Genomic DNA, 22,225 nt, shown 5'->3' with positions numbered 1-22,225 from the left:
TGTAAACAATTTATGTATAAATATGAAAGCTTCGAATAACATTTTATTTAGATTCTACGAAAGAATGTAGAAAAAAAGTTTCTTAAATCAAAAAAAATGTACGGGAAAAATGTATTCAAAAGTACAGAGAAATAGGGAATCGACTTAACCAAAGTTCATTTCTAATATATAATATAAGAATATATAATATATTATTTTTCTACGAAATTTTAATTACAATTCTCTCCTTAAATATTATAAAGAATAATTCGAAGCATTCCCAAAAAATGGCACACATTATTACAAAACTTGAAATATTAGTAATAATTATTTGCTCCTTTGTATACGTAGGAGGAGAAAGAAAGGTTCTATCAGAGACTTATTGTTTGCGTTGTTAACCTCGTGTACCAACTTTTTTCTTCGTTTCCGAAGCTCCGATATTAAGCCAGAGAATTTACTAGAACAATTTCAATTCTGCCAAAAGTTCCCATCCAAACAAATGCGCGCGCTCTTCTTGTAAACACGTAGATAAACACGATACATCACTCTGACACTCGGGACCGTGGATTTGTTTTTCTAACCGCAAAAAACAAAAAATAAAATTTTTTTTTGCCTCCCGTAACAGATCACGGCTAACATAACCCAGATCGTAAAAACGATAGAAACAGGAACGCGTGAACGAAACAGATAGGGAAGGGGGAAGATGTGTTCCTTCTGGGTGTGGAAACGGGAAAAATTTCCACAACCGGTGGTCGAGCGGATAATCGAAGACGAAGAAGGGCGTGCATCGAATCCTAGCGATCCTCATTTCATCGAAAATATCTGAAGAAGTGAAGAAAAAGGAACCGAAATTAGTGTAACATTTACAAGACTCGACATTTTCTTTTGTTAAGCTGTTAAAACTTAAAGAAACAACGCAAATCAAATTGGAGAATCGAATATTCACTCCCATTTTCGATAGCCTATTCGATTATGAAGAAAAAATATATATATTTACACCAAAAAAAAACGAAACCAGAACGTTTTTCCTAATGAAAAGACGAGTAAAAAAACAGAATTGTTTGATTGGAACGGTTAAATTGAAACAAAACACTAATTAAATGACAAATTTTTATTTTTTAAAACTGTTTTATCTCTTGAAACGAAGCATACAATTAACCGCGAAAATGAATCTATCGATCAAAACTCTCCACTCTCGATCGACACCTACCGTCTTTCTCTATTTGGTAACATTTACGTATAATGGAGACAGAACCGAAATTTAAATCCAAATTTATAAAGTAATTATTAACTGTAACCTAAAATTTCAATCTAACTCGAGCAACGTTTGGTACGATTTTAAAATAAAAAAAAAAAAAACTATATTTACAACGCTTTCTCTTCTAGTCTGTTTATTATTATTCGTACTATTGAGAATAAGGGATAAGCGGGATACATACCAGATCAGTTATGGACGGGTGGGAACGTTTTAGCTAACTTCTAAGTTACCGGTCGAGCTAACCTTAAATTTAATAAATTTATTAAAATCAGAAACGACGTAAAAATTATTAAAATCGATAATAACTCGCAAATTCTCTTTTAACGATCAATTTTCCATTTTAAAGATGGAAATTTCGGCAATAACGTCGGACGATTATGACGGGCGTCGACGTCCTTTACATAACAAAACCCTGCGGGGTTTACGCCAGATTATCTCTAATCTTATAAAACTGGTAGTTTATTTTTCTTAGAGAGGAGGCGGTCGACTCGACGAACTGTCGGATGATAGATGGTTAGGGGAATGCCGAAGAAAATGTCCCGATAGTGGCATTCTCGTTAGATAGCTTTCCTAACGACGTACGGTAACGATTGGTAACCCGGTCGACGGGGAATTTTTCTCTACCCAAAGGTACTTTTAACATCTAATACAGTCGCCAATCTCTGTCTTGGAAGTTACGTCGTACGAACTCGCATCTCGCGCCAGAAAATTTAAATTGATGAGCGAAAGAAAATTAAAAATTCGCGTTTTTTTTTTTTGTTCTATAATTCGAGCGAAGAATACAAACACAATGGTAAACTTTCGAATTTCGCGGGACGTTAACAATGTGGATTGGTAGTTCCGGTGGCGCTAGGGACTCGAGGAGACCGCTATTTCCGGTATCGGTACATTACCGCCCTCTATCGGACGAAGGTGACGTCACCGTTCGGATTCGGCACGGGAGGGCGCGAGTTAATAAATTCTCGGCAGATAGGATAATTGAAAATATTCGCCATTTTTTCTTTTTTTTTTTCAGTCGGGGATTTATACGTTGGAAACATTTCTCATAATACTGTATAAATTAACAATCCGGTTTTAATAGGACGTACACGAGGTTTTTCTCCAAATTATCACAATTAAAATAAAAATTTTTTGACTATCGCGCGGCTAAGACGTTTCGACGAAAGCTAGTCCCCGAAAAAGAAGTCTAATGAGAAAGTACACGCGACATTAATTAACTTCGCCGAAGAATTTCAAAATTAAATTTTCTAACGTACTTTTCCTTTTTCGCCCCGTTTTTTTTTTTTTTTTTCTTCCGCCCGCAGCTCGTTTGGTTGATCGAAAGCGTTGTAAGAAAAACGAGACTATTGTGGCGCGGCAAAAGACGAACTTGTAGACCGACTTCTTTTATTTACGACAAGCGACAGACAATTTGCAGAATAGAGAAACTACTTTCGGGGCGTCCGACGACGTAATTCGAAAATTGGGCAATTCCGACCTTACGGAATATGATGATTTGTATTCTGGAAAGTAACGCGCTTTCCGCAAGTGTTATATTCGGCGCGATAACGGGGTGGGGAAAAGTAGATAACCGTTAAAGCCAAAAACACTCGAGATGGCTAAGGCGGTGCCGGTTACGGAATACGGACGCTGCCATTATTTAAATGAATCTCTAAACGTGTTAGAAAAGTTTTCCAGGTCAAGATTTATCTTCGTATTTTTATCCGCGAGACAATAATTGTATGGTTAAAACCGCGTGCACAAATTCCCACCTTATCGGATATTCTTACGGGAATAAATTCCTCCGGCGATACATTACGTCACAAAAAAAAATCATTCTCGAAATCCAGAAAGAGAAAGGACTTCATTTCTTGCCGTTTATTCCCGAGCGTTTTCTTCTCCCACGCGAGAAACTAAGATTTAATAACGTCGTTCTCGTCTTACGCCAAATGACGTAAGGAACGGCCGTCCTCTTGTAAAGTCTCTAGAGTACGACATCCCAGTCGTCGCCTAAATATCGTCGGAAATGGATTTTACCGCTAACGATTCCGCCAATGAATCCAGCAGCTGCTATCGTCGTTCTAAGACTATTTACATCTTCAACATCCTCTCTAACCCATCTGTATTGTCGTACCGTATTAAAAGTGAAAGTAACGGAGTGATATTATGACGAAACGGTAATTCTCTTCGCTATTTTTACGGCGTTTAAAAGAAAGGTGTTCTTACTTCGATGGTGATGATAATAATAATAATAATAATAAACAATAATCGACGAGGACATTAACAAATTCATAGAGAGTAGCCATTTGTCGAGAAGACGCGTCGACGGGTCGTTACGCGCGTATTGTAGTGACGTGTGTCGACGTTAACAATAACGAAGATCCCCCGAGTAGTTTGGCCCGCTATCTCCATTACCTATCTCGCGCCTTATATTAACGACGCATCCTCTAGCCGCTAATTACTTTGGTTCCTTAATGTAGATATATCACCCGGCGGTCGAGAGGACTTTTTCTATCTCGTCTCCGCCATCTTTTACCTGTCGCTCTTTGTTGTTAGATGCGCGCTCTCTATCTGCCAAACTTTCACGTAATTAGCGAAGGGGGCAAACTTTTCGGCCCTCTTCGTCGACGCGGTCAATATCCTTTCTTTTGTAGAATAATCCGGGAAAGACCGACACTAGTTTCTTTTGTGATGTAAATGAAACTAGTTGTAAATACATTTCTAATCCCATTCTCGGGCGCAGCGGTAATTGTAAACTCGGACCGAGATACGATGAAAAGTTTAGTTGGCGGGTAAGAAAAACTATAGAAAAAAAAAAGGAGGAAGGAGGAGATCGTAATAAAGCGACCGATACGGAATGGGAGTTCTTCTTCTTCGGAATAAACGGAGAAGAGCTACTTTCCATATTTATGACGCGGAATTAAATAAGGTCTCCTTCGGGCCATAAAGGAAGCAAAAACTTTACTCTCGTAATGAAATAGGTGTTTTATTCGGAGTTTGAGTCTTTTCGGTGTCGTCTTCGACTGTTTTAATAATTGAAAACACTTCAAGATTAAGCGGAAAGAACGAGTATTTAAGAATGAACTCTTCTTAACTTTTTTTTTCTAACAATTAAGTTAGGAAAGTTGTCTCACTATAATCGTTCGCAAGAAAAAGATGAGAAAAACTACAACGTTTCTACTTTTAATAATTAATGTGGAAGTTTTCTTATATTTTTCTTATACAAATAAATTATTGTTTTTTTATCGCGTTCGTCCCACATTTAATTGTAACGCTTTTCTAAAGATTTCATTATGATGTCTATCGAACGGTTACGTCAGAAAAAATACCAAATATATAGAAAAATGAAAAACTATATACAACTGTACGTTTGTCTCCTATTTTTTTGCAATAAACGAAAACGTTAGGGGAAAAAACGCGATGGAATTCCTTTGAAAAGAGTTCGAACTATAGGAATTTTTAGTTGACATAAAGAGATATTTTACGACGATATTCGACATTCTATACATCTATATTGACTCTCTTTGTTGGGAATAACGAGAATCATTAAAGTCCCCGGAGGGGAAATTCCCTCCGAGTCGGAGACAAACCAGACGTGCGGGGCAAAACTTAACGATGAAGCCGCGTTGTACTGTACAGTACGTATCCAGTTTTCCCTAATCTATCGCTAAAAAGACAATAGTTTTTCCGAGCACGGCTTTACGTTTTCCTATATTTATTTTCTTTCTTCTGGTTTTTCTCTTTTGAAAGGGAAAACAATAATTCTTACAGTATTGACTAAATGAATAAAATTGTCGTCGAAATTAAAATATTGCCGTAACGCGTACCTGTATATTAAATTAAAGTCGTAAGATATTGTCGAATGTTTAAACGTAACCAAAAATCTAATATTTCTTCAAAAAAATAAATAAATAAATAATAAAATTCGAAAACGATCGTTGTTGTTGTTTTTCCGTTTTAATTTTTACCACACTCGATCACTTAAAGGCAAGGAACCGGACACAATCCTGCTTTATGAAGGATTCGAGTTAATTAAATTTAGTGGTTCTATTAAATTTTCCGGTTATTGCTGGGACACGTATCGAGCAAGGTGACAACCAGAAGGAGAGCTGGAAAATAAATAGCGCAAAACTATGACAATTTCGTCGTTGTGTCACACTGCGGCAGGGACAACCGCTACAAGATGTGCGGGGGTCTCTTTGACAAATGTTTCCCGCCAATCGATCGCGTAGGTTCCGGATGTCGACGCTCTTCGTCGAGACACTTCTTTGTCGGCAACTCCACACTCCGCAACCACGCGCGTTTCGCTCTACAACAGAAACTCCATTCTCTACGACGGCAACTAAGCAAATAAGTTGTAGAAAGCTTTTTGTTTCTATCTTCTTCCAGACTTTTATCCAGCATTCCAATTGGTTTACTACCCGACTAGCGTTTATTTTAAAAATCCTTACAAGATCACACTCGCACACACACGCCTTGGCATTTAAGGATAAAAGCAATTTAAAAATTAAATCCGTAACTCTTCTCGATTCTTTAATTTTCGTTGTCGATTAAATTACAATCGGAAGCGAGAATTAGTAAGGAGATACGAGAAAATTTAACTTAGTTATTATAATCGAGATAAATATTATTATTTTGAGAAATTCCAAAAGACGTTGGGATAATTTCATTATTAATGTCGGAGGGTCGAGTCGATCGGTTGAGAAGATACTTTGTAATCGAATCGAGACGATAAAATAGGATTTGCGGGATAAATGGATTAGGGGGATAATTGTAGAATAATCACATTATCGATCGTTCGATCGGGTAAGCGATCGCGGATAAGAAATATTTCATCTTATTTAAAGTGTCTGCGGGTGACAATCTAGACGAAGCAAACCTTGTTAGTCGCGAAGGTCAATATTTTATCTAAAAAATAGAGAGCGGGGAGAAGAAAAACCTTTTCTGATACGAAGCCAAGGTGTTTTGTCAGCGGTCCCGTCGCTGGGGAATTCGATGACCTTTTACCGGGTGACAACTCTTATGTTTCGCTACCAATTAACAAAAAAACCGAACGATTCTTTTCCTTTTATTATTATAATTATTATTAGTTCTTTGAATAGTAAAATAGTACAATACGCAGTAAATTAAAGTAGGCACTAAATGATGTCACGCAAATATAAGATGCCGACGATCTTATAATTTTTTAAGAAATGAAAATCGTGATTAACTCGATGGTATTGTTTGGTTTCCGTCCGTTTATAAATAGTTAAGAAACGAAAATACTAAGAATGAAAAGTCATTTTTCTCACAATTTAATTCTTGTTTAAACCTATTGGCGTTAGATGGATTAAAAGTACGCGAGAAGTGGATAAATCGAGTTTTTACAGCAAAAATCTATTACGTTTCTATAAGAGTTTAATAGGAAAATGGGAAAGAAGAAGGTGAAGTAGTCGGGTGAAGGACTGGTCAGCGGCGAAAAGACTCGGAAAGTGATGACAGTATGTCGAGGCCCCGAGGCACCTTGTAGCGGGAGACTTAATTCTGTTTCCCTAAAGTTTCAGGCAATTTGTCGAAAGCGAAGGGGGGTGACGAGAGGGGACGGCGTGTGTATTCGACAAAGAAAAAGGAACTGTTTCTACGTTCTGTTAGCGAAAGACTGTACCGGCGGGAACAATGCATTTCGCTCTTCGCGTTTAAATCGAATTATTTATTTATACGGACCATCGTTCAAAAGCTAATCTTTATATACGAGTCGATAGAAAATGTTACAGCAATAAATTAAAGAGTGGTCGATTTCAATGGTTCTTTAATTTCTTGTGGCTTTTCCTCTAATAATAAAAAGCGCGTAAAACTGATTTAAAATACAAGAACATCTCTAATATTAAGTCCGTATTAAATTTAGCAAGAATCTCCAGTAAATAAATATAATTACGCCCGTATTCTCTGTTACCTAATCTGTAATCGTAAGTTACAAATTAAAGCATATTCAATAACGAATTAACTTAAAACAATAGAGCAACACTAACGACAAGAAGTAGCGAAGATACCGAGAAAAATAAAATATCAGACAGAGCCTGGATCGAACAGAGTGAGAAATTTCTCGGAGCTGTTTAAAAATGGAGTTTTTGTAAAACTCGAGACAAAGGAACGTTACAAGCGGTAGACCCAACAGAATTTAACAGAGTACCAGTAATTGAATGACTGCCCTAGGCGTTACTAATTAACCACATTATAATGAACCATGTAACTTAATACTGCATAGTATTACATTTGGGACCATCAATTCAGTCGTGTTTTATCCGAATTAGAAATATAATTATTCGCTTACGGATCTGTACCAGAGAGAATTTAGATATAATACAGTCTATGTACGTATGTGTGCATGTATATATATATATAGACTATATATAACTTCCGCTCTTCTGGATTAAATTTACAGAAGCCGAATAATGATTTTAAAATTGGTAATTTGTGTAATTTATTTTCAACGTTTATTCTAGCAGTTTGAAAATTATCCGCGTAATACCGTAATTAAAATCCGATTGTGTTTTGAATAAGCTTGCAATTACAAAAGATTCGCTATTTGGATATAAGGCCGATTCATGAAGGATTTAAATATTAAATATCAATTTACTTGATACGCTTCTTATTCGCTGCTACCTTTTAACGTTATTAAATGTAATTAGAATGAAAATATTTTAATGTAAGTTATCATTTTAAGTGTTCTGAACGATGATTAACTCTAACTTTTATTAATTTCTATATCAGCATGATGTTATTAACTGTGAAAGTAAATAACGTACTGTATTGAAGAAGGTTATCGTTTAATAATCAAATGATCCTAAATTCCGAAAACGTTGATTCAGTTTTAATTTTATTTAACACGAAAATCCTATCGTAGCTTATATATTTTTAAAAGTTATTTTACATTAAGAATTCTTGATTTTATTATATAGTACATTAGCACTTATGTAATAAAGAGTAATAACAGGGCAAAATTAAATATTACTTAAAAAGTTCAAAATCTGCTTCGTTATAATGCTCAAAGGACTGACTAAATCAATATATATACAAATTTTAGATTGAAATTTAAACGAATCTTTAAATTAAATCTGTTTACGTGATACAAACTTGTTACTATCAAATCAGTGAGAGATATTCAAGAAGTTATACGAAACTAATAATAAAAATAACTCATTATTTTTGTACACTAAAATAACATTAAGTATAGATGAATTGGTTAGATATTACATAAATAAGAGTATCCATTGCTTAACAATATGCTCTATTTTTATAATAAACCAATTAAAACTGTTCTTTAAGATTTTACAAATCTGCTTGCTTCGCTTACCCTCGATCATAATCACCGCACGATCTTAATCTTTGCAAATGTTTTTTTTAAATCAAAAACCCGAAAAAAATGCGAACACGCAAATCTCCCAAGGGAATTTTCTAACTTAAAATTGCAATAAAAATTTATAGACTTTAACTGTTTAATTTACGAGAAGAAAAAATAAAGTAAACCATCCTCGGCGGCTTTTCGTTCATAAAATCTCGACTACACCATTCTCAAATAAAGCAACACGTCTTATTATCCTCATAATTCTACAATTTTATAAGCAATAAGATTTGTTTCCCAGTTTTCTTCCTTATTTTGACACTACCCACTTTTTCCTCCCTCCGCCCGCCCAAAACGGCCATAAATTATTACAATTTTGAGGCCGCAAAATCTGAAATCCTCCGAACGATTAAACTTCAAAAGAACTTAAAGATTTATTCGTCCAATTTGTATTTCCGTACAATTTAAAAGCGTAGGATTTTCATTTAGCTTTATTTAGTAGCGTACGTAGTGTTTTGTTGAACGTTCTTGTTTATAGTTCCGGAAAAAGCGACTCCCAACGCTAACGAACCACTTACTATCTCACAATAACAGGTCCACATACATCCCATCATTAAAGTTCCAAATGCCAACAACGAATGTGACCCATGCCTTCGGGATAAAGTACGATGGAAAAATTCTTTTTTTTTTCCCCCCAGAAATTTCAAAACAAATCCAAATTCTTTGCGTTACCGCTTAAACTTTCAATTCTTCCCTAAAGATATAAAAACATTTTAAATAGAAATACTTTTATTCTATGAGTAAAATAACATCTGAATCAATTTCCGATAAGTTCAATTATAAATATTAGATCTAAGTGGAAATTCTCTTTATATAAAAACTGGTAAATAAATAAACGAGAAAATTCGTAAAAAAAAAAAAACAGGAAGGACTTTACATTTATAGGAAATTACTAAATGATGCGTAACGTTGGGCCAGGTAAGAAGGTCGTTTCCGAACTGTCCGAGTTTCCTTTTCTATCACGCGATGTTGTTCGAAAACACGGGATAAACGCGTTTGTCACGCTATAGATCAATTGGTCGGATATTATATGTAAATTGCTAGACGGCCGATCATATAAACACGAACAACCGAAAACAAAATTTCGTCCATTCAAGCGAACGTTTAGAATTGTATATGAATCTTCACCTAAGTTAGACATGCCCTATTTGAAAGAAATAGTAGTTAATCAAATATAATAATTTTATAATTAAAGATAAGTAATTGTAAAATACATAACAAATAAAAAGAAATAGTAAAAAAAATTATATAACGATACTTATTTAAGTACTGTAGAATTGTTTCTCTATCAAATCTGATATAGTTTCTCTTATTTTTATACCAAAATAAATATATGTATCAATATTATAACTTTTATAATCTAAATATGGATCCAGTAAATTTAAATATCAATTGTAATCAACGTAATATGCTTTGATATATATAGGCCTATATATATATATATTTTTTAATATATCAAGACTCGTGTTGTTTACCGCCCCCTCTTTGTCTCTTCTATAAATTCCTACGCCATTTCGTTTATTGTTTTCCAGAGTAAAATTTTGAAATAATTAAATCTCGTTAATATACTCGAAGAATCGCTTCTTTATAGAGCTGAGCTTTAGATTAATTGAGCAAAAACAATATTCGATTGTCATATTATGGCAATTTATCTATAATATTCTATTCGTTGTTCTTACTAGAGTTTATTTTATTGCGATTTATCTAAAACTATATTAAATAAAATAATTCTATACGTATCGCATTGATAAGTTATAAATGCTGAATTAATTCATTTACAAACGAAATATTGCTACATTCGACACACATTTATTGTAATCAATCGAAAAGTTCTTATGCGAACGAATAAATATTACTGTTTATTTAAAATTCAACACGAAATATTTGAAAAAAAAAATCTTCCATATTAATTATTTTAAGTAATGCCTAGAGAGAATATCTCATCCTACGGTTCCTAAAGAATAAAAACTCTTAGATTTTCGACCATTGATTTGCGATTGATTTCACTATTTAAAGTTGTTCGCAAACCTTAAAGACAATGATTTATTTCATATGAATTGCAAAATATAGTATTGATCTCTTTATTGTAATCGTAGATATTTTTAAGAGTCGTCTAATGATATCAGAACTGGAATGTCCTAAAAAAAATATAAATTAAAATACACGTAAAACTTCGCTTATTGTAATCAGAGTTATCATTATCTTCAAGTAAATACGCATTATTTAAACTGTCTTTTCGAGCAATCATTCTCAACATGAGATAATGTACTATACAATTGTTTATCAGTGTATTAAACGCTAAACCTTAATCATATAAATCGCCATTTCTTACTTCCATTTTATATTCTCGCTATTGCTGAAGATGATATTACAAACCCAGAAAACAGTAAAAAAAAACACACTGGATTACTAATAATTAATATAAACAATTATTATTATATTTAATGTATATCTTCTGTACAAGTCTATAGTAATAGTTACTCGTATCCTCTTATTAACGAATAGGAAGAAAAAAATAAAAAGAAAGAAGGGGAAAAAACCAAATACGGATAAAACCATCGTGGTGTGTTTATTTTATTTCAAACGACAGTAATACAAGAGCAAAGGTGTAAACAAACGTTACGATGTCATATAAAAGGACAGATAGAATTTTGAGAGATAATATTTTAAAAAATTTAAAAATTCTATTTCTATCCTAACGAAAGGTTAGTAAAGAAAATAAAGCGGAGACTACTTTCTACATTTCGAGGGGAATAAATGAGGTATTAATGATGTCGCTCCGCCAAGTTTCGGGAGATGCAAAACGGCAGAGTAACACTTACGGAATTAATATATTGGATTTAGAATAGGTTCTAGAATTTCTTTTCTTAACTGACGACCTCTCCCGACGGGGATAAATGATTGTTATAAATGAAACGATAAAACGTCGCAGTGTTATCGTTCCATTTTTTTAAATTTTACTTCACACTCATCCGAATTCCAATTTTATTAAATAAAAATTAATTCTTATGCGTTAACATCAATTTCAATAACGTTTCGTTTAAATTTAATTTAAAAACTACATTTCTAAATTATTTTCCCTCTTTTATTTTATAAACTTTTCTAAGGTATAATTAATTATTCGTAATATTAAATCTGTCTGTCTGATTTCCATATTAATTTAACGGATAAAATTTGTAGTGTAGTTTTTAAAGCTAAACCGAAAAAGGAATTACATACTTTTGAAAGTGTATAATAACGTGCAATTTTGTTTAAATTCAAAAAAAAAAAAAAAAGATTAGCCACCGTAATAGTTATATTCCATGAGAATTTAGTGCAACTATAACTAGAAAAATCAAATGTTTTATCCAAATAGAGTCAAATCTAAAAGATTTTTACTTAAATAAAAAGAAGAATCCACTCCATTCTTAATTAACACATTGATTAGAAACAAAATACTCCACACTTAAAATGAATATAAGACACATAGGCTATTCTTAGTTCTTAAAGAATAGAAGTTTGTGTATACTGAAGTGGTAAGTTTTATGGTCATAATTTGCCAATAAGTAAAGTATTAAACTTCGGAAGAAAATTAATAAAAGTTCGTTCATTCACGAATTTAAAAAAAAAAATTGGAATATGCAATAATTGTTTATTTTATTCACGTATATGCCTATATTCTACGCACATTGATTTTTCTACATTTCTTTCTTTATTTCATTCATTTATTAACGTTATTCTCACCAAAGGTGCATTTACATCACCAATTCCAATCTAGCATCTATCTATATGATTTATTTATTTTCTTTTCTTTATAAATTTATACTTTCATTCTGGGATTAACTCATTATTTAATTTTACCGTCTTTCTCCATACAATTTGTTTAATCACTAAACAACAATTATTATATTATTCTTTCTACAATTCTTGTTTCGTTCGATAATAATTACTAACATGACAAACCGAAAATTATAATAATATTTATCGAAATATATTTCAAAATATTTTAAATTGCAAGATTTCATTCCCCAGAAATATTTTAATCAGGAATTTCCGAAGATAAGATTTATTTCGGCAATCAAGAGTTAATATTTAATATAATTATTGATTTCTCATGTGTAAAATTTAATAGAAGCGTGCATTAAAATATTGAATAAAATATATTTTTCTGAAGTAAGAGGTAATTACACCAGAAATATTTTCGATTTAATTTATCTAGTAAACTATTCGGACTATCAGCTTTAGAATCAATAGCAAAATTAACGTAAGTTTTAACGATTTAATATGTAGACCAGTGGTTTCAACCGTCCTTTTTCAAATGTTATCTTTTTCCTCTTCTTATCAAGTTTATCCATATAAAAAGACATCATGCGACAATGGCGAATGAATGCTCTAGCAAAAATAATGAAAGTGCCACTAAATTAAAAAAATTGAGAACATTGACGTGGACAGTAAATTAATTCGGAGATAATTTCAACCTGGTTTTGCAATATTTTATGATTCAAGATTAGAGGAAGAAATTCTACCAGATATGATGAATTCTATTACAACTGTACTATTTTTTTCTGTTTTTTTTTTTTGGAAAACCCTGACAACATTCCCGACGGAAGGATTTACGACGAAACAGATTTCTGTGCCAGGATCTACACAGTTTGGTTATACGTCGGTTTCTATTTTAGGATTATAGAGAGATCCGACTCTCAACGGGGTTGGCCGGAACGATCCAGGCAACAGAGAATGATGTCTGATCCGAATTACCTAGAGAAACGGCATGTGTTCAAAAAGAATTCGTATATGTGTCCCCGGCGGAATATTATTATTATTTCACGAGATATACGTCTGAAATTTATATCGCGAGAATACACAATTATCAACGACGAAAATTCCAATTACATTGCCATTAATTCTAATTCGCCTTTTTTTTTCTGTGTCGTTACGAAAATTCGTGACGCCAAATAAAAAAAAAAAACGAGAATAATCGGCAATTAACTTTAGTAACGTTATTCGAAAGGAGCGCCCCAATGCGAAGTTAATCGGGAGAAAACCGAAACTTAATAGAACATAAATTACGGTCGTTAAGGATAAAGCGAAATTCGTCGAGGCGACCGGACGCGCAGGGAGTCCCCATCCTTCGTTAACCCTTTAAATCCCTGCCAACTCTCGTCTTCACTACCAAGGATCGTTCCGTACGCGGATCGAAATCGCCACAAAGCCAACGCGACTTTCGAATTTACCGCCAATATCGCACAATACTACTTTTATGTCTTCGCTCAGTCGCGCGCGAGACGTCGCGCGACTCAACGGAGCGAATTTCGCTATTAAACAATAGAAACTTTCTTAGGAAAAAAAATAATAATAATAACACGCGAAATGCGTATACTAAAGCGTGAATAGTGATGGAGACTAAAAAGGCCAAATGGGAAGAGAATAATGAATCGGGGCGCATATTATCGGTTGAAACACGAGTGTCGGGATCCGAGTGGAGATTTCCGAAAGAACTCACTCACCGTTGTCATCCTGGTCGGGAGGTAGGTCGCAGGGTTGACTGTAATAGGTTTCGTCTGTCGGCAGCGTGTAATCCGCTTCGTCCGAATCCGTTCGTAGGTCTAACGGCTCGCTATACTCTTGATAAACTAACAACTGAAATAAAATTCTCTTTTAATCCCACCTTCTAGTTACTACCGAAATCCGAATAACTTAATCTACAAAAACCTCGCATTTATCAAAAAAAAAAAAAATCTCTAAATACAAATAAACTGTTGTAATTATCAGTGTTTAAATCTAAATAATATTTGTTAAATTTAATTTTACTAAAATTAGAAAAAATAAAATAAGCTTAAGTTAAAAAGAAATAAACAAATGGTAAAAATAAATAAATAATTAATTAATTAATTAAATACATATAAATAAAAATATTAAACGTTTCGAAATTAAATCCGATATTATCCGAAACAATTTTAAAATTGAATATATTCTAAAACTAAATATCGAATAAATGTCAAATTACGTCAAAATCGCAGATTTATTCTTATTTTCGTCGAGAATATCTAATATATTATCATTTCAACAAGGATATTTTCTAAAGTTTACACTTGCAGGCAATTCATAACTAGCTGCCATTGAAAACGAACGACCTGCACACTGGTGTCAGTTTAGAGAATTACTGAAAATAGTATTGGATTCCAGAAGTTAGTATTGCTATATACTGTTATCTGTGTTTACTTTGTTTATTTGTTCGTCTTTTTTTAAAGTGTGTCATGAATTTAGGAAGAACTCGAAGAAACGCTAAAATAATCAATCGCTTCTGCTGTGTACCGCAATGTAAGAGCAAACAAACGTAGAATATTTCTTTGCACCTTCTCCCAAACGTTTTCAAGTTATGTAAACAATGGTTATATATTTTTAAAATTTTGGAAAGGAACCACTCGAGAACACTTATCTATTCTATTTTCCTACGAATATACTATATATTGCCGAGTAAGATAATTTTTACTACGCTAATTGTCTCAATGATTACGTCAAAAAGTATTGTACTTATTCACCGTGAAATATTTGCATAAAACTACATAACAAGTTGCTTAATCTCTCATAATTTCGTTTTCTTTATCGTATCTTTTGCCATTTATAATGATAATTTAAACTCTTAACGATATTTTAATACTACTACATTCAATCTTTAACTTCAGAACTTATTTCATAGTGAAAATAATATTATTTTAGTATTAATAAAATAACGTAGTATTTAATAAGTCCTCGCAATTTTTAGAGGACTAAAAACTAAATTCGGAGTTTGTGAACACGAAAACTTTCAGCGTTGACGTGTTCTTCAGAACAACGTTGGAACCCACACGTAAATAAATGTTTTACAACAAATACAGCTTCTTCAATAAAACTATATTTAAGCTTCTCCTGCATAAGCTAATACATCACTCGATTTTATTTTGTTAAAAAGCATTGTTAATAAATATATACAATAGCTGTTTACATACATAAATACAGTATTGAATGCAAACATACCTACTATTTTCGTCCGCCATGTTGTAAGATCGACCTGCCCTCTATAGTTCATTTCCATTGTAAGTAGTATTGTATTTTCCGTATTTGAAGTGGTATTATAGTTTAATTTCGATACATTAAATATAAATATGCAATTTAAAACTCAATAAACAGTGGGGTTTAAATAAAATTCTCTAATTACGTATTCGAGTTTTCTATCAAATTATTTAAAAAAAAAAAAAGTAATAACTAAATGAAGGTTTTAAGTGTTAACAGAAGTAACAGAATAATAATAAACTTATAGATAATAATTAAACTAAAAGTTATAAATTTAACATTAATAAAAATGTAAATATATATCCGTTATGAAAACAAGGAGAGTTAAAATATTACTTAAAGAAATAAAAATATAGGCATATAAATTATGTTATTTTAAAATATTTACTGTTATCATTTTTGTAAATAAAATCCTATTTAAGGTAAGAAATATTTATGAGAATTACGGAGAGTTAAAGAATATTTACTTATATCGAATCAGAAAATTTTACAACCAAAACAAACACGATCCCATATCCCGCTACGAATTTCCATTTGGTGAGTGACGTTGATTCGATCATAACCCGGGTAGGCAGTACAGAGAAAACAAAAAGTCTCTCAATCGTACTTGAAGAAATCCCTGGTAAAATCTGCACCTGAGGATTGCGGAAACCGTACTGTTTAGAACTATCTTAATTGCTCTTACCATCTCCACCGTAGTTCTATGTAAACAAGAGTAGAGTGACGGGCCAACCCTTAAGTAAATATTGGCATCGGTCAATTTTTAATGGAAGAAGAAACAGTCCGGAGAAGCTCCAGAATCGCTTTACATTCTAATAACATTTCACAAGTTTTGGTTACGTTAGCATTCATCTATTAGGCCTACATCTGTAACAGCTATTTAAATAATTATAAAAGTATTATGATTCTATATTTCTATATCTTCTATTTGTAAATATTATTGAATGAAATGAATCTAATCGCAAGTCAATGTACTTTAGTCTGACTGTTTTAATAAATTCTATAATATTTATCTCTATAAATTATTGATTAAAGGACGTAACATAACGTAAACACGAATCAGAAAATTAAATAAAATAGATATAATTTATAATAGGCTTATATACTGTTATATTATTCGAGTAATACATTTTAATACGTAAATTATAATGTATATATTAAACTTGGCAATTAAAAATATTAAAATTTCCATAAATTTATAGATAATATAGAAGATACACGTAACATACTGTATGTAATCGGCGAAACATTATATTTGCATGTAGTAAAACTAGTGTAATAATTATACATATAAGCCTTATCCTATAGATGCTATCGCCATGGTTTAAATTAAGAGTAGATATCGTAATCCGGTTTGGGCAATGATTTCCAGTATTCTAATCAGTATGACCAAGCTCGGAAGTTAACATAAACACGGAGACGGCATAAGGTAGAACGAAAGCAATTACTATGCCATTCACTAACACGATTTAACAAGTCAAGTTTAATCTAGAACAGAGTTGTGACGAGAGTGAGTCGGATGATAGCAGTAATTGTCAGAATCTTATTTTAAAGAAGAAGATGTTATGAAATTCGATTACTGCCACGCATAATTAAATCGAAAACGGAATTACTAAACTCGATAAATATTTTCGAGTTTCGAAAATAAACGTAAAAGTTTGTTAAAATACGGAGAATATTTGGAAATTCGGGACGGTTAATTAGGGAGAGGAAGAAGTAAAAAATAAAATAAAATAAACAAGAAAATATCGAAAATGAGTTTTCGCAATCAATTTATAAATGTAAACATTAATATAATTATATTAATATGCAGAGAGATTATTATAAAGTAATACTATTTTAAAATCATTAAAAATTAAAGGAAGATGAAAAATTACTTATTAAAATTTTAATTTGAAAAGTAAAAAGGAAGGAAGGAAAAAAAATTTGTGAGTAAAGTTATTTAAATACTTAAACGGAATACGCGATTACTACTTTCAAATATGGCTTTAAAAAGTAATTTTCCAACATTTTCGGGCACAGAATTTTGAGTATCAAAAATAGGGGAGAAGGCGAATGCGCGGTATAAATAAATTTTGTCGAAAGTAATGCAGTCGGTGCGCACAGAAAGGAACAGATGATCCAAGCAATTTTCTAGCTTCGGAACGACCGACAAAACCGTGTTAGAGGAACATTCCATCGTTTCTTTCGGAACAACCGGGTCCGGAAATAAAACTCCGCATCCGGGGCAGCGTTATAATTGAGGCGGGTCTCACACTTTAGCCTTTTTATGACGTCATCGCAAGCCGAAAGTGGTATAGGGGGCGCTAAAATGTTTCCCCGACCGAAGAACGGAAAGGTTTGTAGCATAAACGAAGCCGTAAAAGTTGGCTGGGATATTCCCCGAGGTAACATCGCGAAAGAAGATCCGACGAGACAAGGCCCGCTACGGATTATCGTGCATTCCCCACTAAGCAATCGATAAAAGTACATAACGGGGAATGCGTATATCTCCGGAGAACTACTTTCCCAAAAAACACTAGCGTGAAGCTTTGACCTCCTTAGGTCAACCACCGAAACCGAATTTTCAATACTGGAATAGATTGCCTACTGTCGGGTGTAGAGTTAGGCACAATTTTCAGTTGGTAAATTTTAGTCCGAGAAGATTAACGATTGGCTAGGGAAAAAAATAAAATGGCGACAGAAAAATATCTTGAAACGAAGTGCCAAGCGCCTTCTGAAACATTTCAACATTAAATAAAGTTAATCGAGATGATAAAAACAATCCTTTAAATAAAATTCTGAAGAAAAAAAAATCATTTTAAAATTATAACCGTAGAAACTATATAAAATAATAGTAGGAACAGAATAAAATTCTTTTAAGAAGAATACGACATTTTTCATTAATCTTTGTAAAATATTACCATATAAGAGTGAAGCTTGTTCATTTTTTTGAGTTATTTTAATATGTAACTATAAATAAGATTTATAAACTACGATTATTTTGTAATTTATTTCAGCTAATTTAGATATTAAATGACAGCTTTATAAAGTAAAGGAGTAATAGTAATCAAGAAATGAAAGTTTGGATGAAAATTACTAATCACCGTTAATCACTATTCAAGGTTAATTTGTATACATACAAATTCACATAACTAGAATTCATAATTTGCAAAGGAACAGATGGCTTTCTAATAAGCTTTTATATATAGACAGATAAAATGCATGTTTGTGTGTGTTTTGCTGCAACACGAGAGGAATCTTCTATGGGGTGAAGAACACATTTTTTGTCAGGCAAAGAAAAGCCAGAATAGTATTTGGCGAAAGCGGCGGATTCTCTAGAGACAGTCGAAGCATCTCCCTTCCACATTTACATAAAACTGTTTCGCTAAGATTATAAAATAATGATGCCGACCTACTCCATATTATTTTCTTCGCCGTCATTCGTCGCGAGTATTTAAATTTGATTATTGACCAATCTTTATTTTTTCCTTACATTCATTTATATAATATACATCTCTATTGATAGTAATTTCGATAAAATTTAAACACACTTACTTTTTTTTTAGGAGACGATAAATTTGTTAAGTAGAAAAAGTTAAAAATAAAAGAAGGGAAAAGGCATTAAAACGTTACGATAAAAGTTAAATATAGATAAAGACTTACCGAGAGATTATTCTCGGTAGATAACCACAAAGTTTCAAAGAATTTTAGAAGTGCCTAACACATTGTATCGTATGGAGCACGACAAAGCATTTAGCTACTAATTACCATTGCCATCGGCGACATATAAATTCACGGAAGAATGAGAATAAACGGTAATCAATCTTAGATTCCTTGCTTAAGATACCCGGGAATGCCGTCACTCGAATCGTGGTATTGACTGCCAGTCAATATTCTACAGTACGATCAACTCCATTACAATTATCCTTGTTACGAATAATAATATCATTTTTTTTGTCTTATTTCCATACCTCTCAGTAGCAGCAAGATTGCCTTATATGGATAGTCCCGATTTTTGCAAAACTGAATAAATCCATATAATTTAGAAACAGGGAATTTTTTCTGATCAAGAAAAAAAAANGTTTATAGTTCCGGAAAAAGCGACTCCCAACGCTAACGAACCACTTACTATCTCACAATAACAGGTCCACATACATCCCATCATTAAAGTTCCAAATGCCAACAACGAATGTGACCCATGCCTTCGGGATAAAGTACGATGGAAAAATTCTTTTTTTTTTTTCCCCCAGAAATTTCAAAACAAATCCAAATTCTTTGCGTTACCGCTTAAACTTTCAATTCTTCCCTAAAGATATAAAAACATTTTAAATAGAAATACTTTTATTCTATGAGTAAAATAACATCTGAATCAATTTCCGATAAGTTCAATTATAAATATTAGATCTAAGTGGAAATTCTCTTTATATAAAAACTGGTAAATAAATAAACGAGAAAATTCGTCAAAAAAAAAAAACAGGAAGGACTTTACATTTATAGGAAATTACTAAATGATGCGTAACGTTGGGCCAGGTAAGAAGGTCGTTTCCGAACTGTCCGAGTTTCCTTTTCTATCACGCGATGTTGTTCGAAAACACGGGATAAACGCGTTTGTCACGCTATAGATCAATTGGTCGGATATTATATGTAAATTGCTAGACGGCCGATCATATAAACACGAACAACCGAAAACAAAATTTCGTCCATTCAAGCGAACGTTTAGAATTGTATATGAATCTTCACCTAAGTTAGACATGCCCTATTTGAAAGGGGGGTGACGAGAGGGGACGGCGTGTGTATTCGACAAAGAAAAAGGAACTGTTTCTACGTTCTGTTAGCGAAAGACTGTACCGGCGGGAACAATGCATTTCGCTCTTCGCGTTTAAATCGAATTATTTATTTATACGGACCATCGTTCAAAAGCTAATCTTTATATACGAGTCGATAGAAAATGTTACAGCAATAAATTAAAGAGTGGTCGATTTCAATGGTTCTTTAATTTCTTGTGGCTTTTCCTCTAATAATAAAAAGCGCGTAAAACTGATTTAAAATACAAGAACATCTCTAATATTAAGTCCGTATTAAATTTAGCAAGAATCTCCAGTAAATAAATATAATTACGCCCGTATTCTCTGTTACCTAATCTGTAATCGTAAGTTACAAATTAAAGCATATTCAATAACGAATTAACTTAAAACAATAGAGCAACACTAACGACAAGAAGTAGCGAAGATACCGAGAAAAATAAAATATCAGACAGAGCCTGGATCGAACAGAGTGAGAAATTTCTCGGAGCTGTTTAAAAATGGAGTTTTTGTAAAACTCGAGACAAAGGAACGTTACAAGCGGTAGACCCAACAGAATTTAACAGAGTACCAGTAATTGAATGACTGCCCTAGGCGTTACTAATTAACCACATTATAATGAACCATGTAACTTAATACTGCATAGTATTACATTTGGGACCATCAATTCAGTCGTGTTTTATCCGAATTAGAAATATAATTATTCGCTTACGGATCTGTACCAGAGAGAATTTAGATATAATACAGTCTATGTACGTATGTGTGCATGTATATATATATATAGACTATATATAACTTCCGCTCTTCTGGATTAAATTTACAGAAGCCGAATAATGATTTTAAAATTGGTAATTTGTGTAATTTATTTTCAACGTTTATTCTAGCAGTTTGAAAATTATTCGCGTAATACCGTAATTAAAATCCGATTGTGTTTTGAATAAGCTTGCAATTACAAAAGATTCGCTATTTGGATATAAGGCCGATTCATGAAGGATTTAAATATTAAATATCAATTTACTTGATACGCTTCTTATTCGCTGCTACCTTTTAACGTTATTAAATGTAATTAGAATGAAAATATTTTAATGTAAGTTATCATTTTAAGTGTTCTGAACGATGATTAACTCTAACTTTTATTAATTTCTATATCAGCATGATGTTATTAACTGTGAAAGTAAATAACGTACTGTATTGAAGAAGGTTATCGTTTAATAATCAAATGATCCTAAATTCCGAAAACGTTGATTCAGTTTTAATTTTATTTAACACGAAAATCCTATCGTAGCTTATATATTTTTAAAAGTTATTTTACATTAAGAATTCTTGATTTTATTATATAGTACATTAGCACTTATGTAATAAAGAGTAATAACAGGGCAAAATTAAATATTACTTAAAAAGTTCAAAATCTGCTTCGTTATAATGCTCAAAGGACTGACTAAATCAATATATATACAAATTTTAGATTGAAATTTAAACGAATCTTTAAATTAAATCTGTTTACGTGATACAAACTTGTTACTATCAAATCAGTGAGAGATATTCAAGAAGTTATACGAAACTAATAATAAAAATAACTCATTATTTTTGTACACTAAAATAACATTAAGTATAGATGAATTGGTTAGATATTACATAAATAAGAGTATCCATTGCTTAACAATATGCTCTATTTTTATAATAAACCAATTAAAACTGTTCTTTAAGATTTTACAAATCTGCTTGCTTCGCTTACCCTCGATCATAATCACCGCACGATCTTAATCTTTGCAAATGTTTTTTTTAAATCAAAAACCCGAAAAAAATGCGAAC

The 22,225-nt window shown here is 32.3% G+C and overlaps 1 protein-coding gene across 1 annotated transcript in view; it reads right to left on the bottom strand.

The window, feature by feature from the left end:
• Positions 1–16,749, bottom strand: part of LOC111630498 (SH2 domain-containing adapter protein F-like) — a 104,646-nt gene extending 87,897 nt beyond the window's left edge. The window contains exons 1-2 of the mRNA XM_023374606.1: positions 16,315–16,749; positions 14,084–14,216 (exon numbers count right to left, since the gene is read on the bottom strand). Of these exons, the coding sequence (XP_023230374.1) occupies positions 14,084–14,216; positions 16,315–16,317 (136 nt within the window). The 5' untranslated portion in view covers positions 16,318–16,749. The remainder of the gene's footprint in view (positions 1–14,083; positions 14,217–16,314) is intronic.
• Between the last annotated feature and the right edge of the window lie 5,476 nt (positions 16,750–22,225).

Source organism: Centruroides sculpturatus, unplaced genomic scaffold, assembly GCF_000671375.1.
Source record: "Centruroides sculpturatus isolate CEXI.00-Female unplaced genomic scaffold, Cexi_2.0 scaffold576, whole genome shotgun sequence".
Lineage (NCBI taxonomy): Eukaryota > Metazoa > Arthropoda > Arachnida > Scorpiones > Buthidae > Centruroides > Centruroides sculpturatus.
Note: the sequence above shows the minus strand (reverse complement) of the source record. Positions and strands in the feature narration are given on the sequence as shown.